This window comes from Saccostrea cucullata, unplaced genomic scaffold, assembly GCF_032062105.1.
Source record: "Saccostrea cucullata isolate Sc308-1 unplaced genomic scaffold, CSIRO_AGI_Scuc_v1 ctg1394, whole genome shotgun sequence".
Classification (NCBI taxonomy): Eukaryota; Metazoa; Mollusca; class Bivalvia; order Ostreida; family Ostreidae; genus Saccostrea; species Saccostrea cuccullata.
This window is the reverse complement of record NW_026939330.1, coordinates 26808-42797: the sequence shown is the minus strand read 5'-3', so window position 1 is coordinate 42797 and position 15990 is coordinate 26808. Positions and strand designations below refer to the sequence as shown.

General features: G+C 34.2%; 3 protein-coding genes across 3 annotated transcripts; all 3 read right to left on the bottom strand.

The window, feature by feature from the left end:
* Positions 1-6273: 6273 nt before the first annotated feature.
* LOC134252892 (uncharacterized) lies at positions 6274-7636 on the bottom strand. Its single transcript, XM_062735435.1, has one exon. It carries the CDS (start codon positions 7531-7533, stop codon positions 6340-6342), a length of 1194 nt encoding a protein of 397 aa, XP_062591419.1. The 5' UTR covers positions 7534-7636; the 3' UTR covers positions 6274-6339.
* Positions 7636-10698, bottom strand: LOC134252891 (uncharacterized). Its single transcript, XM_062735434.1, has 2 exons — positions 10533-10698; positions 7636-9819 (listed from the first exon to the last, which is right to left on the bottom strand). The coding sequence occupies exon 2, from the start codon at positions 9673-9675 to the stop codon at positions 7654-7656; it is 2022 nt and encodes a 673-aa protein (XP_062591418.1). The 5' UTR covers positions 9676-9819; positions 10533-10698; the 3' UTR covers positions 7636-7653.
* LOC134252893 (uncharacterized) lies at positions 9815-11177 on the bottom strand. The gene is made up of 2 exons (XM_062735436.1): positions 10863-11177; positions 9815-10700 (listed from the first exon to the last, which is right to left on the bottom strand). The coding sequence occupies exons 1-2, from the start codon at positions 11175-11177 to the stop codon at positions 10029-10031; spliced, it is 987 nt and encodes a 328-aa protein (XP_062591420.1). The 3' UTR covers positions 9815-10028.
* Positions 11178-15990: the final 4813 nt, after the last annotated feature.

Genomic DNA, 15990 nt, shown 5'->3' with positions numbered 1-15990 from the left:
AAGCATCTATGGGTGAAGGGGAACAAAAATTGTGAATTTCATGGTCCCTGCCCCCCTTGGGCCTTGGGGTGGGGCAAAAACCACCAAAATTAGTGCAATCTTAAAAAATCTTCTCCTTTACTCCCGGACATCAAGCAGTCAAACTGTTCGTATGATTGTAATCAGCATTAAGTCCTCTACCAAAATTTTGAAATTCATGGCCCCAGGGTAAGGGGCTCTTGTGCTAGGGCGGGTAAATAGATTTATAGTGAAAATGCATTATTTCTTCGAAATTCTTTTCTGTTTCTGGGCATTAAATAAACTACCCAAGTGCATAGTTGAGTTGAAAATGACTGCCTCTTCCCAAATTCTGAATTTCATGACCCCAGGGTTAGGGATTCTAGTGCTAGGGCGGGGCCATTTGAATTATATAGTGAAAATGCATTAATTCTTTGATATTCTTCTTTTCTGTTTGTGGGCATCAAATAAACTAACCGAGAGCAAGTTATGTTGAATATGGCTGCCTCTTCTAAAATTGTGAATCTAATGGCCCCAGGGTCAGGGGTTCTAGTGGCAGGGCGGGGCTATATAGATTAAATAGTGAAAATGCATTATTTCTTTGAAAATCTTCTTCTTTGCTCCTGAGTATTAAATAAACTAACCAAGTACATGGTTATGTTGAATAAGGTTGCCTCTATAAGGCTAATAAGGCTATATATATTATTTTCTGAAGCTATGGAAAAGACAGTTTATTCGCCGAAACAATTTCAAACGAATAATTTCAGGCTTTAGAAAGGTTTCATTCGCATTTTAAAGGTGTCTATCTCAAGAAAGAATAAGCAATGGCACATCAAATCATCCCTTCCCCTCCCTTCCTTCCACACACAGCGGACAGTAACAATGTCTTTTTATAATTGTTAATGGTATTTTTTTTCTCCTCAAGGAAAAGCAAAATTAATAGGCAGAGGAATTTCTCTTGGTGTCCTTTTCTTCTGAGTTTAGCCGATTATATTTATAAGTTCATTTTATGAACAACAAGCTAATTCAGAGAATTCGTGTCCCCCGCTTAGGGAAAAAGTCGAATCCCCCTGACTGAATTTGTAGAATTATTAAATGAATTCATGTATACTCAAGCAAATAAAATACATGATTGTCAATATGCGTATAAAGATTTGATTGCTTATTCTTTATTATGTGTATAGAAGATTCTTTATATATTGAATATTTATCACACTGTAATGATGATTTTATAACCTCATAAATTTTTCTTTTCTTTTTACTGAATACTATCATTTAAAAGAAGAAAGAAAAGTTAAAAAGAAAAAAAAAGGATCGTCTCACACATGAAGCGGGAGACATACCACTAGACCACGGAGTCGCTTTAAATGAAGTCAAGTATATGCAGAGCTGAAGTCACATACATGTTTATATTCATGTTCGATATTGTCAAAATTTTACACAATCCATGGTGTTTGATTTATTTAGCCTTTATCAAACAGTTCTAATAGATGCAATAAGAACATAAAGTCCGCCGAGAACCTGTTTTATACACAATAACTCTCCGCATGCCCCTGTGCTAAAAATAGCGACATGTAATACTATAAATACTAATCAAACAAACGGGGCGGGTCACTTTGAAAGGGGTGAGAGAGGTCCTAGGGAGTTTTGGTATAAAATTACATTGTACAAGCTCAAAATCTTCTTGAAATATCGCCCGGAAATGATAGTGTTACACACAGACACAATGTATATATTTACTACCTTGAACTTTGACCTTTTGACTTCAAAATCAATAGGGGTCTTCATTAGGCCACAGGGAGTTGTTATGTAAAATTTCATTGCAACAGCTCAAAGGGTTTTGGAGATATCGTGTGGAAACGAAAGTGATATAACAGACACAATTTGCTTATTTATGACTCTGACCTTTTGACCTCCAAATCAATAGGGTTCTTCTTTAGTCCATAGGGAGTTGCTATGCTAAATTTCATTGCAAAAGCTCAAAGGGTTCTCGAGATATCGTGTGGAAACGAAAGCGTTACAGACAGACAGAAAGACGGACGGACAAACCCAAATTAATATCCCCCACTTTTCAAGCGGGGGACAAAAAAATACTAACAAAGGTTTATTTTTTCTGGAAATAATTAAAACAAACTAGACTTAAGAGTTTCCAATTGTTTTCCTCATATTTGACCGTGTTCCAAACCCCTTTCAACCTAAAGCCACTCCCGAATCGCTGTCATTATCAATTGGCACTTCCACTTCAACATCCCTCACCACACTATAGAACATAACTGAAAAAAATCTTGTCCAATTTCATCGAACCCTTTAAATTAGCTTTTGAAATTAGCACTTGTAAGAGTTAAGTAATATTCCCCAACATCTTTTATTCAAGCTTTAAATGCTATATGTTTCAGTCTGTCTTCGGAATTTTTGTCTTGTCAACACTCAATTAAGGTAATACACCTTCATGTTCAAATGTTAAAAGTTTATTTTCTGTGTGAATATCTCACTTAAATGTCTATAAAATCTCTGATTTAATGAACTACGTGCTGATACCCTGGATCTTGATCCCGTGATAATGTCCATGGACAGCTAAAATGTCAAATAAAGCACCCAAGATTTGGAGATGTTCGTCCCATATCTTCCTGTATATGATGAAATCATCAACGTAGGCATCGCATGCCTCGAGGTCTCGGAGAAGGGAGTGAATCATCCTTTGGAATGTAGCCGGTGCGTTTTTCATGCCAAAAGGCACTACTTAATTTATACTGGTGAAGTCTATCTTGTGTAGCAAAACCAGTTATTTCTTTTGCTCTCTCTGTTGCCATTAGCCTTTCAACAGGTCAAATTTACTGACAGATTTGGCGTTTCCAATGTTGTCAATACGTCATCGATTCCAGGTATTGGATATGAATCAGTTTTTTTGTAACAGAATTCACCTTTCTAAAGTCTGTACATAATCGGTAGGTACCATCCTGTTTTGGTACAAAAAAACATGTTGAGCTCCAATTACTTTTACTAGGTTCAATAATGTCATTGTCCAACATCTAATGCACTTCACTTCCCTTCTTAGGTTCTGCAATTTTATTGGATTTAGACGGTAAGGATGTTGTTTGATAGACAGAGCGTCGCCCACTATGAATCATGACAAGCTGCATAAGTTTTCTTTGGAACATCCAAAAAGATTTGATGATACTCATTCAAAAAGTTTTTAACGTGTTCTTTTTGGTGAATGTTCAAATGTCCAAGTTTGGCATCGAGTTTTTCAAACGGACACTCTGATTACAATCTTTCTCATTCATTTCTACACTTTCAATACAATTTTGAACAGTCTTAGCATTGGCTAAAGTTGAGACTGGTTTTACAGAATTTTGGTCACACCTTTCAAAATACTCTTTCAACATGTTTATGTGACAAACCCGTTTCTCTTTACGTATACCTGGTGTCTTAAATAGTTTACATCACTAATCTTGCTTTCAATTTCATAAGGGCCGTATAATCTGGCCAGTAAAGGATGACCAGGAATACGCAAAAAACAAGAACTTTATCACCTGGCATAAAAACCCTATTTCTGGCATTTTTGTCATACCACATTTTCATTTTCATCTGAGATCTCTTCAAATTTTCTTGTGCTAATTTACAAGCATTTTAAAGTTTTTTTTTTTGAATAAGACACATCCTATAGATACTTATGAATTAACAAATTTTGCAAATAAACACTGAAACGGCTGCACAAGTTCTTACTTAAGCCTGTAGGAACACACTAGGTATAAGGTGATGTCCGCAAACTATATTCAGATTTCACGCGCATGGTTATTATCGTAATTTAATTAAAAGTCTACTTTCATTTTCGAATACCAGCCTCGAAATAGCACTGAAGAGAGTAAAGTGGTGGCAGATCTAAGCAACTGGCATTTTAAAATAAAACTGATAACAAGCAATTTAAGCACTTATTCATTTCAAAAAACTTCATTCATGAATTAAATCCTTTCCGTATATGTCAGATCTCGCTATTTGTTGAAATGTCTAGAAAGTCAGCTGGCATCGAATCCGACGTCTAAAGAAAATCGAGGCGATTGTTTATCATGAATGGACTTGGAAATATATAAAATGTAAAGAAATTGGTATACAATGAGTTTGAGAATATATATTAGTAAGCTGTGCTAATTGTTTATAAATAAATGTCGAATAATGGTCATGGTCATTTGTTTAGATGTATATAACATGGTACAATTTCAATAATTTTTAAATAATTTACTTAAATGATTTTCTACATACAGTCTTTTATGTTTCAAACTTATTTATACCTTTTAGGCCTTTATGTATATTGGGGATGAACACTAAGTTTTTTCAATATTTTAAAATGTTGACGAATTTATAGTTAAATGTCTTATCCGTGATGTAACTATAAAAAGCAATGATAAAGCTCAAAATATATTAAAGTAAAGATTCTAACATGTAAAGAGAAAATGCCAACGAGCACCTGCATTTAGTACATGATGTATAACATAGTACAACAGAATAAAGTTCCTATTTAACATGTAAGGAGAAGAGGCCTTTAATGATTGTTGATTGATTGTATATTGTTTGACGTCCCTCTCGAGAATTTCTCACTCATATGGAGACGTCCTTGAATGAAATTGATATTTGTAGAATTAAAAAAAATAATCCCAAAATATTAGAAATTCATTTCTTATAATTATCTATTTCTGTTCCTGCACAAATTGCGGGACTTTGAAGTATTTCGTCATGCAATATTCCTGAGTAATAAATTGTCAATAGAATCTAAAAGATAGTTTTTGGAATAGTTCTGCTACGGTTAGCAGTAAAAAAAAGTTCCCCCGCGCTTGCACGGGATTTCAGCTAGTAATCTAAAAGATAAAGATTACTAGTCTCAGTCAGCCACTTTTCCTTTAACAATTTCAAAGGACCTCTAACTGTATGACCGAACACCAATTCAAAAGGACTAAACCAAAGAGACTCCTGGACTGCCTCTCGTGCAGCAAATAGAACAAGATGAACCCCTTCATGCCAGTCTTTCTCATTTGGGTAACAACAGGTCTTCAGGAACGTTTTAGGGCTTGATGAAAACGTTCTATCGCCCCCTGGGTCTCAGGATGATATGCAGTTAATACCCAACTCGTGCATGACTTGCTGGAACAACCCAGACATAAAATTTGAGCCTTGATCCGACTGAATTGCCTTAGGTGCTCCTACAAAACTGAAAAAATTAGTTAGGTAGTTAGGGCCTTAAGTATGCTCTTTGCCTTAATATTCCTATAGGACGTATGGCTTCCGGAAATCGAGTGGATGTACACATAATGGTAAGTAAATACTAGTTTCCAGATCTAGTCCTAGGCAAAGGTCCTACACAGTCCACAACACTGGACTAAACGGTTCTTCAAAAGCTGGAATTGGCTGGAGAGGGGCGGATGGTATCTTCTGATTCGGTTTACCTACCAACTGATAAACATAACATGACGTACAAAACTTCGAAACATCCTTTCTTAGCTTAGGTAAATAAAAATGACTTAAAATCCTATTATAAGTCTTATGACACCTATGCCATAGGTGTACATGGATCATGAGCTAAACACATTACATCTTGACGATAAGCAGCTGGGACCACTATCTGGTGAACAACACGCCACACATCATCTTCGGAAGCGTCAGGGGGTCGCCATCTTCGCATAAGGATGCCATCTTACATAAAGAAGCATTCTCCAACTTTAGTGGTCTCTTCTGGTGGAAGTGCTCTCTTACTAAGTTGGATGTTACCACATCCTCACTGAATCTATCTCCAATATTCTGTAATCACTTGAATAAGTACTGGGTATAAATTAGTAAGTGAATACAGAATGTAGTAAACTTATTACATAACTTATTGGGTTGGGTGGGAGGGAAATTTGATCATCTCAGTTAGCTTTAACTCAATATATATCATGTATACTAGATGAATCTCTTGCCACAACATATTTAACTTCCATATCTCTAAAGGCAATGATCAAATTACAGAATCTCTCCGCTAGGGGTCACTGAGGATGTTACCACATCCTCACTGAATCTATCTCCAATATTCTGTAATCACTTGAATAAGTACTGGGTATAAATTAGTAAGTGAATAATCAATTCATGCTCCATTTTACATATTAGACCTTGATTCTGAATCTTTCTCCTTATACATTTTTTATATAACACTCTTCCCAATACTCAACACATGTATGAAATACATGTGAAAACAAAAATCAGAAACAAACATATTGATTGAATATCTAATTTTATTTTAGGATTCAAATTTACTTTTGTTTACAATATGTAACCTCACATTTCACACACACTACACAAAAAACAAAAAATGCGCTAAAGATCACCAATAGATGTCAAGTCATCAAAATTTGCATTTTCTTTAAACATATTTTCAATTTCTTTTCCTCTCTCACTAGACTGTGCTAACCTTGTAGCAGTATGTGATGCATCTAACAAAGTTTCATATCTACTGTAATATTTTGCAGAGCTTTCTGTAGCCCATCCAACATGGTTCATAAGATCATTAACATTATGTGCCGCATTAGAAAAACACATATGCACAGCACAACCTGCTCTTAAACTATGTGGTGTCTCACCCTCATAGATCCCTAGAGTAATCAAATAACTTTTTAGTCTTTCATATATAGAGGAGTAAGACATTGGATCATTAATAACCCTTCCTGACTCGGTCACCATTCTAAAAAGATACCCTGAAGACATATCTATCCCTAATCTTTTTGCCTCTTCAAAATATATCTCCAATCCTCTAACCGGACAAATGATTTCATTTGGGCAGCATTTTAATACAAATGTATTCGTTTTTCCATTTCCCCTAAGAGTTTTTCCAAATGTATGATTCAATGCAAACCCATCTTTTTTTCTTAAATATTTCACTTCTTGCAATAAAGTAATTGCTATGTCACTAGCCCTGTCACCAGCAAAAAACTGTAATTTAAATAGCGCTTGATCTCTTGTCAAGACAAACCTTTCCTTTGATTTTAAGTCAGACCTCCTTAATTCTCTACATATATACTTTGATATTGATTCAAGTTTTGTTAAAAAGAATGGTTTTGCCTGCTTTGGGAGAATATGTGCTTTTGCTTGCTCTTCTTGAACACATTTCAAATAAGCTTTAATTTGAACTGATGCAGCTGGGTTTCCAACCCCACAATATTCATCGTAAGTTCTTCCTCTTCCCTCTAATTCTAATATATCTACAAGGTGCTGGATAATATTTCTAACTGATGCTGCTGCTAACCGTTTAGGACACTTACAGTTACTATCCCCAATTATTCCTAATTGTTTACATTTATATGAATGGACTGTTGTTTTCCCAAATCTATCCTTCCATACTAAAAATCGTTTAATATCATATGGCGTGACTGACAATAGGGTGGGTGAGTCAGGAAGTTTCTGAAGAAATTGTTCTAACATCATTTTAACGTTTTTCCTCTTTTTTATATACGCAGATGAATTCTTAATGTTATCCAAATATTGAATTCTTTCATCAATGTCTTCCAACTCCATATGAACATTCTGAAAAATACATAAAATGAAAAAATAAAAAACTATTTACAAAATGAACAATCCCAAAAAACAACAAAAATAAAAATACATATCCATGCAATACTAAAAACTATACACACTTCATCTAAATTGTAATCTAAAGACACCCAAGTCATTTTTCAATCCCTTTACATCATTTATAAAACCTTTGGATGTTGGCACCTTTAGTACTCTAACATCACCTTTTCTTCCCAATACTGTTTTTGAAATACAGTGTGCATGTAAAAAAGGCCACCAGACTGGTTTTTCTTGAAAAATTGGTAAAACCATTGTACAATGTTTTACATTTTTTTCTTTCAGCAATGACAACAATGGAAATATCATTTGAAAAGGAGGAAAAACATAAGGATTTTCTTCATCATTCACATTTTGAACAAAAACATTTACACCACCAGATAAAGGTGTTGGGTAAGGTGTAAAATGCCTCAGTAATTTTCCATATCTATCTTTCATACAATTAGAATCTAAACTCATGAGATCTACAGTATGTGGGCCAAACAACTGCTCAACATAAGCCCAGGATGTCTCACTCAACATGCTATCTGACAAAGAAATTGACCTGGAAGGTTCATCTGCCACATTCAGTTTTGATTGTACATACTGTAAATTCAGTGAAATGTTACATTCATAAACAAATTGAAATAACTGTTTCATAATGTCAGTTAGCTGTTTATCTTTTCCTCCTTGATTGGCCCATGAATTTACAACAGCCATATTATCACACAATACATCTACCCTTGAATTCTTAATATTCTCCTTGCAACTATATAATACATTATATACTGCTTCAGCTTCCTTCAGATGAATCGGTCTACTATCATCGTTACTCCAAAAATCACTTAAACTCAATCCTTCCAGTTTACCAGACAACATTTTTCCACCATATTTAAAACCTGATGAATCTGTCGCTAAGATTATTTGCTTATGAGTTTCTAGTCTCCAAGTCATACAACCCCCCCAAGTGTCTATAAACCTCCAGTGTTCTAACTCTTCTTTCAGAGAATTTTCAACTTTAATCATTTGAGAATTCTTCATGCCACAAGAAATCGATCTATTAACTTCTCTACAATACAATTTAGCTGCTGGAACAACTAAGCAAAATGAAATACACTTTCCAGCAAATCTTTGTAAAGTTCTAATATCAACAAATCTTGATAACAATATAGATTCTCTTAATTGTGAAAATGAAATCTTTTTTTCATCTGGTAAGAAAAATGCCATCTTGGAAGAATCAATAAAATAACCCAAATATCTAACAATCTGAGATGGTACAAATTGACTTTTCTTCCAGGAAAGAGTATATTCTAACTTTGTAAGTAATTCAAGTAAAACATATGCAACTTCTGTTATGTTAACCTTTGTAGATTCAATTGCTAGTCTATCATCTATGTACTGTATATTATATATATTTTTACTTCTTAAATAATTTGTTACTTGCATGCCTATGGTCTGATAAATGTATGGAGATGCTTTCCAGCCAAATGGTAATGTGTTGTATGTAAGAACCCAACCTCCAAACTGTATTCCAAAATATTTCCTAGAATTTTGACACAAGTTAACATGATCATATCCTGATTTTTCATCACAGGTTATCATTTTCATATCTTTTTCAACCATTCTGGGTACATGTTTTAAATTTTCCAACTGAAAAGGCATATCTTTCGTCCAAAGATTAATATACCTATCATCATGACAAAGTCTTGGTTTTGTTGGTTCTACAGTTAATGGCATAATGGTATGTGGAAGCTCGCATTCTCCAATTTTACCAACTACTGACAATGATCCATTTACTATCCTTTCATACAATTCAGAGCAAATAAATTCTTTGAATTGTTTACAAACTGGTGAATTATGAAAAAATCTTTTAGGAGGAAGCAAGGAGTTGTAACTACTGCCCCTAAAGTTACCTCTAAAATGTGTAAAAAAGTCTGTTACATCAACACCATTTTTTATCCAATTTTTAACCTGGTTAGATGTATCATTTTCAAACAAAATTTTTTCCCATTGACAAAATTGATTATGAAGTTCTCCAGCAACGAAAAAATCTGGATTTCTTAAATATAGATTATAGATGGATTTTCCTGCATTATCTTCATTAAACATGCATGGGTCAACATGTGATGGAATGTTGTCCCCTCCCAAAGTTGTCCATATTGGATGTTTTCTCGTACTATTCTCAGCATGCACAGGATTAAAATTACATTCAAGTTCCCATTCTGGAACAACTAGGTCAGGTGCATGCACTTCCTACAAAAGAATATGAATTATAAAGTAATAATTCTACTTTTTAATACAATGTTTATATATTTTAATACAAACATCCAATAGGATTTGGGAAAGGACAGCATTCCACCAAGACCCACGTGAAAATTTTTCACTAAGGAATCAGTGTCCCTGGATACATGGTGAAATAACTTGTCCAACATAAAAGAAAAACAATATCCTGACACACTAAATTATTTTCTTTGCTCTTTGGCTAGTTTCATCTTTTGACACTCTCTGATACTGTGACCAGGCATATCACAGAAATAACAATTTCCCCTAGGTTTCCATTGATTAAATCTTCCCCTAGGCCTACTGTTGAACATGGAGTAATTTTGGTATGGTACATATTGATACAACTGCTGTGGCATCAAAAACGGATTGTACACATTTGCCAAAGGTGATTGATGAGTGTTTTCATTTTCTGTTTTTTCTGGTATTTTTAACTTAGATTCAACCTTTTTCTCTTTTGCACATTTGTTTAGAGCCTTAATAACAACATCTGACGACCCCCCAACCACATTCAACACTAATGATAACAAATTTACAGATCCCTGATGTTTGAGAGCTTGTCTAGACAATTCTTCAAAAACACTTGACTCTTCGTGTTGCTTTTTTCTTGCTACATTTGCTAACTCCTCCAGTAATAATAAGATCATCGCCTCATTTGGCGACTTCTGTAGCGAAAGTCCTCGTACCTTCTCTTTGAGGCTTTCCACACTTTCTGTAGCCTTTTCCAGTACCTCGATCCTTGAAAGAATCTCATCTTCTGTTTTTTCTTTGCTTGATTTCTTTTCAACTTTCTCCTGATTAGCTGGTTTTGAGGCCGTCTGGTTATCACCTTCATTTTCAACTCTATCTGATTGCTAAAAATAATCACCGGAAATACCAACTTAAACATAATAACAAAGCCGTATTATTTCCGAAATAATGATATAAATATAGAACCCAGTAGGTAAACTTCATTTCTCCGGAATACAAATGACCAGTTATCAACAGTCGACCCCCTAGTGTGAAAAATTGCTTACCGTCGTCTCATTTAGTGGCTCCCCAGGTTGCCCAACTTCGTTTGCATACACAATTGCATTGTGAAGCAAGTAGATAAGATTTATCTTGGTCACCACTTTTCCAGCCATCTCCAAACAATCAGCGGCGCTCTCCCCTGTGATCTGACGGAATTGAGTAATTAGCTCGTCAGTGTCCAAGTCTTCTGACCGCACTTGTGTGGCCATCCTGGCTGCGGAACCTGATACTTCATTTAGCCTGTTTCTCTTTATCACTGGGAGGATACTCTTTCCCTTCAAAGAATGTTTCCTTTTCAGCGTCCTAACTGCGGGTGGCATCTATAACAATATGAATACAACTTTTACAAATTCTCGTTTGAACTTTAAGTTTTTATATACATGTACATCACCCTAGAAACAAACCCACCTCACAGTACACACTTTATCTTTACCATTACATACTAGTAATTATCTTTATTCATTCATCCTTTAATACGATCCCACATCACGGGAATACAAATCAGTTAAATGCATATTCTCTCTCTGATTTTCAAAATGATTAAATCCCACCTCATGGGATATTTGAACAACTCATGTTCTCTCAAAATGTATTCTCCCCGAGAATACAACAATTATATAATCTTTTCAACTCATGAAAAGTTGGATTTTACAAATCCATTTTCCAACACTCTAATCAATAATTGAACACATCATGTTCAAAATTCTCATAAACCATTATATTTACCTTCCTAAGCGTTCTTCTTTATCTTCTTACTTCCTTAACAATCGAATGATAAAAACGTGTGGCAATTACTTCCGTATCTCTAAAAAAACACTTCCTAAAACAAGGTAACCTATATTGCTTAAAAACAAAATTGAAAGAGGGGGTTGCAGATGGGTTTGAAATTAATTATGATTAGGGTTTAAAATGAATAATGGGTTAAGAATTACCACTCTTCCCTTCGAAAATGTACTTTTAAACAGAATGAAACATATAGAGATAACGAAAAGTATTCAAGATCAAAGGTCCATAAAACAATGCAAAATAGGAGCAGAGCAACCACGGACCTCCAAAACATCAGAAGTGGTATCAGGTGCCATGGAGGAGTGAGCATCCCCTACCGACCGGTCACAAACACCTTGTGCTCCTTGTCATGATCGGGAAAAAACGGAAACATCCATTGTCAATTCAGTGTACAAATAATGGACTAACAATAAGTAAGAAAAATATCAGTCATAATTTAACTCAATGATAATTTGTATTTGCTGACAAGGTCTTTGTATCAATCATATAACTTACAAAATGATGACTTCAAACGAGACTGCTGATGTTATTGTATCATCAATTGATTTGTCAATGATTAACCATGTTTTAGACATTGTTCATACGTAGAGCATGCTCTTGCGTATCGAATTAACTGAGATATAGTAAGTTCTCCGTATGCAGGTGATGAAGGTATATTGCTGCATAAGTAAGGGAAGTTGACGATAGAAAAGTTAAAGTCATTACGTTTATCTTAGAGCTTGGTCGTTAGATTAGTAAGATTACCATTAACGTCTTTTTTAAGTACAACATCAAAATCTAGAACAGATGTGTCAGACTCTGTGGTATCTTTTATCTCAACCTCACCGGGATATATCGTATCGACATAAGAATGGAAATTACCATTGTTAATTGACAATATGTCGTCGATATATCTAAATGTCGAGTTGAAGACCACAGCAAGTGTTTTCTTCTTTTCACGCCTAAGATTTTGCACAAATTCTGCTTCACATGAATACAAAAATAAGTCTGCTTATAACGGGGCGCAATTGGTACCCATGGGATTCCAATAGATTGTTGGAAGACCTGGTCTCTAAAAAATAACATAGATATTGTCAATAAGAAACCCAAACATCTTTTTGATGTCAACATCAGAGTACTTGTGTGTACAATCAGAATTATTTTAACAAAATAATTTTGTAAATGACCAATGACATGGGAAGTAAATTTACGAGTTCCATTTTATTGAAAAAGCAGCTGTCAATGATTCCAAAAAGCGTGGAATTTAATTTAATTTATCGTGGGAAATGGTTGTGTATAAAGTTGAAAAGTCATGTTTTTGAGCTGTTGATTTTGGTAAATTCTTGTGATTTCAAATTGTCCAAAAGTTCCTTGGAATTTTTAAGTATCCACATTTGATTAACACCACATTTTTAATATATTGTTACACAGTACTCTTAAAGTTTCTCCTTCACTACTTTTAATATCTTAGAAAGGAGTAAAGAAAGAGGCTTGGTTGAACATCTACTGGAGCCCGCTATGTATCTTTGTTTATAACGATTCTTATGAAGTTTCGGAATCCAATATATACATATTCAAATTCATTTTGGTTCTTTGGGATATTAAAAGTATTCAAAACTGATATATGATTTTGAAGAATTTCTTCCTTAGGAAGGGAACTACAATTTCATTAAATTCTGTAATTTCGGTTAAGTGATGAATTCATTTTATGGAATATTTATAAACGAGGCCCTTAGGCCGTGTTTCTATGCTCAATTTGATAAAGATATGTATTGAGTAAAATATAGAATCATTGTGACTTTCCCAGGTTACCCAAATAAAGATAAAATGATAAAATAAGCACATACCTGCGGGTATTTTTGTCTAAACGCAGCAACTTGTTTAATTAAAAACTATCTTTCAAAGTAATAAGTATTATAAAATGGGTAGGTTAAAATCAACTCAAGCGCTTGGGATTTATTTGTATTTTCTGATGTTGCTGCTGACATAGTTTTGTCTTTAAATCAATTTCTAACCACAATAGTGCGAAACATTCTTAGCAATCCTTAAGTCGTCCATATATTGTTTAAAATGAAGGGAACAACTGTTCCCGTGTGTGTCATAAAACGCAGAAATTAACTTTTTAAATTAAAAAAATCATCTAACGAAAAATCTCGAGAGTTCAGTTAAGTAGATTTATGAAAACGTTCTTTTCAATCCCGTTTGGAATGAAGGATTACCTTATAAGAAAATAAAGTAAGTCTTTTAATTTGAATGACAAATTATCACAAACTTTTGAATCTTAGGGGATTCACTTTTTAAAAAAAAACCCAAGAAACTAGTCAAAAGATCCCCAGAAGTTATGTTTATATCAATGTTATAGGATATCCAAGACCTGTACAATTATCGAAATATTGATTGATTTTTAAAACAGATTTATTTTATTAAACATAGTAAACTTTGTTTTTTTATTTATGCTATTGAAATTAATTTTTCTATTCATGTTTTGCATTAAATTTTATTGCAGATTTAAAAATTTTTATAAAATTAGGAAATTGAAAAATAAGACTGGCTTGAAAGTAAAACATTTTTGCTAAATATGTGTTTTTCATTGATAAAGCCTGTACAAGCCGTGTTTACAAATCTATGGTTTTAAATATTTAAGATATACTGATTTTAAATCAAGGTTATTATATTTCCAATTAATAATTTAGATTTGTTGGCCGCCTGGTTAAAGTTGCGCAGAAAGGGGTCGATCCGGATCTTTGGCGGCTTGTTGAATCCCAGTGCGGGACGTGGAGACCGGTCCGCCGGAGGATATAAACCTAGGTCCCGTCGCTCAGGTCCCATGTCTCAGGATTCACGTGTCTCAAGTAGGTGCTGGCACAAAAGATATTTCACAACAGTGGAACTGAGTGTCAAGTTTCGGTCTAAAGCAGTCCTCCCCTGGAAATTTCTGGCATCTCAATATGAATGAAAAATTCTCGAAAGGGACTTAAACATACAATCAAAAAATATTTTGTCTGTTACTGCGTGCATGACATGATTTAACCAAAATGGAGCAATAAACAGTGTTCTTTAACCTAGCATTCCTGTCATGTCCTTCAAAACGAAAGTTTAAAAATAGCTGTATATATAGTGTAGTCGCTATTTTTATTTTAGAAACATATCTTTCTCCCCTCTATCATCTCAATGAAATCATTGAGATTTTCTATGAACTCTTTTTTTCGTTATCTAATAGCAGACGCCGTAGGCGAAAACGTTCTCCTAAAGAATTCATATTCTGACTGTTCTCCTAAAGAATTCATATACTGTTCGTTATCTCCATATCCTTCATTCATCTTTTCGAACTTCATAACGTGATTATGTAATTTTTAAGTTACCTTACAATAAAATATATTTTTTTTATATTTAATATATTACCTCTGCTACCTGTATATTCCTAGAGATGGAGCAAAATGAAAAGACACAATATGTAAGTGCATAGAGATTCCTAGTCTCTCCAACTGTCACTAGCTGAGGCCTTCAACTCGACATCTAGATACTAGTACAGTTTGTATATCAAAGACGTATTGTCAATTAACAATGGTAATTTCCATTCTTATGTCGATACAATATATGCAGGTAAGCTAGAGAAAATAGATACCAAAGAGTCTGACACACTTGTTCTAGATTTGGATATTTAACTAGAAAAAAGACGTTATTGGTAATCTAACAACCAAGCTCTATGATAAACGTGATGACTTTAACTTTTCAATCGTAAACTTTCCTTACTTACGCAGCTATATACCTTTATCACCTGCACACGGATTTATATCTCTCTGTTAATTTGATACACAAGAGCATGCTCTAGGTTTGAACGATTTCTAAAACGAGTAAATTATTGACAAACAAGTTGACGAAACATGAATATCAGCAGTCATGTTAAAAGTCATCATTTCGTAAGTTCTATGGTCGATACAATGAACTTGTCAGCAATATGGTTGATTCGACCTTTTCAGTAAATACAATCTAACATAAAGTCAAATGCTGACTGACATATTTCATACTAAATGTTAGGCCATTATTTACACACTGAATATTTATCCGTTATTTCCCGCAAGGAGCACACGGCGATGTGACCGGTCGGAAGGGGGGTGTTAATTTCTCCATGGCACCTGATCCCACTTCTGATGTTTTGGAGCTCCGTGTTGGCTCTGCTTCTTTCTTGTTATGTTTTTATGGATTTTTGTGCTTAAATACTGTTCGTTATTTCCATATGTTTAATGAATACTGTCTTAGTACTGGACGTTGGTTAAATGAACCAAGAGAGATTAGATTATGCAAAAAATGTCATTTAAATGAAATAGGAGATGAATTCCATTACGTATTAAATTGTACGTCAGTGAC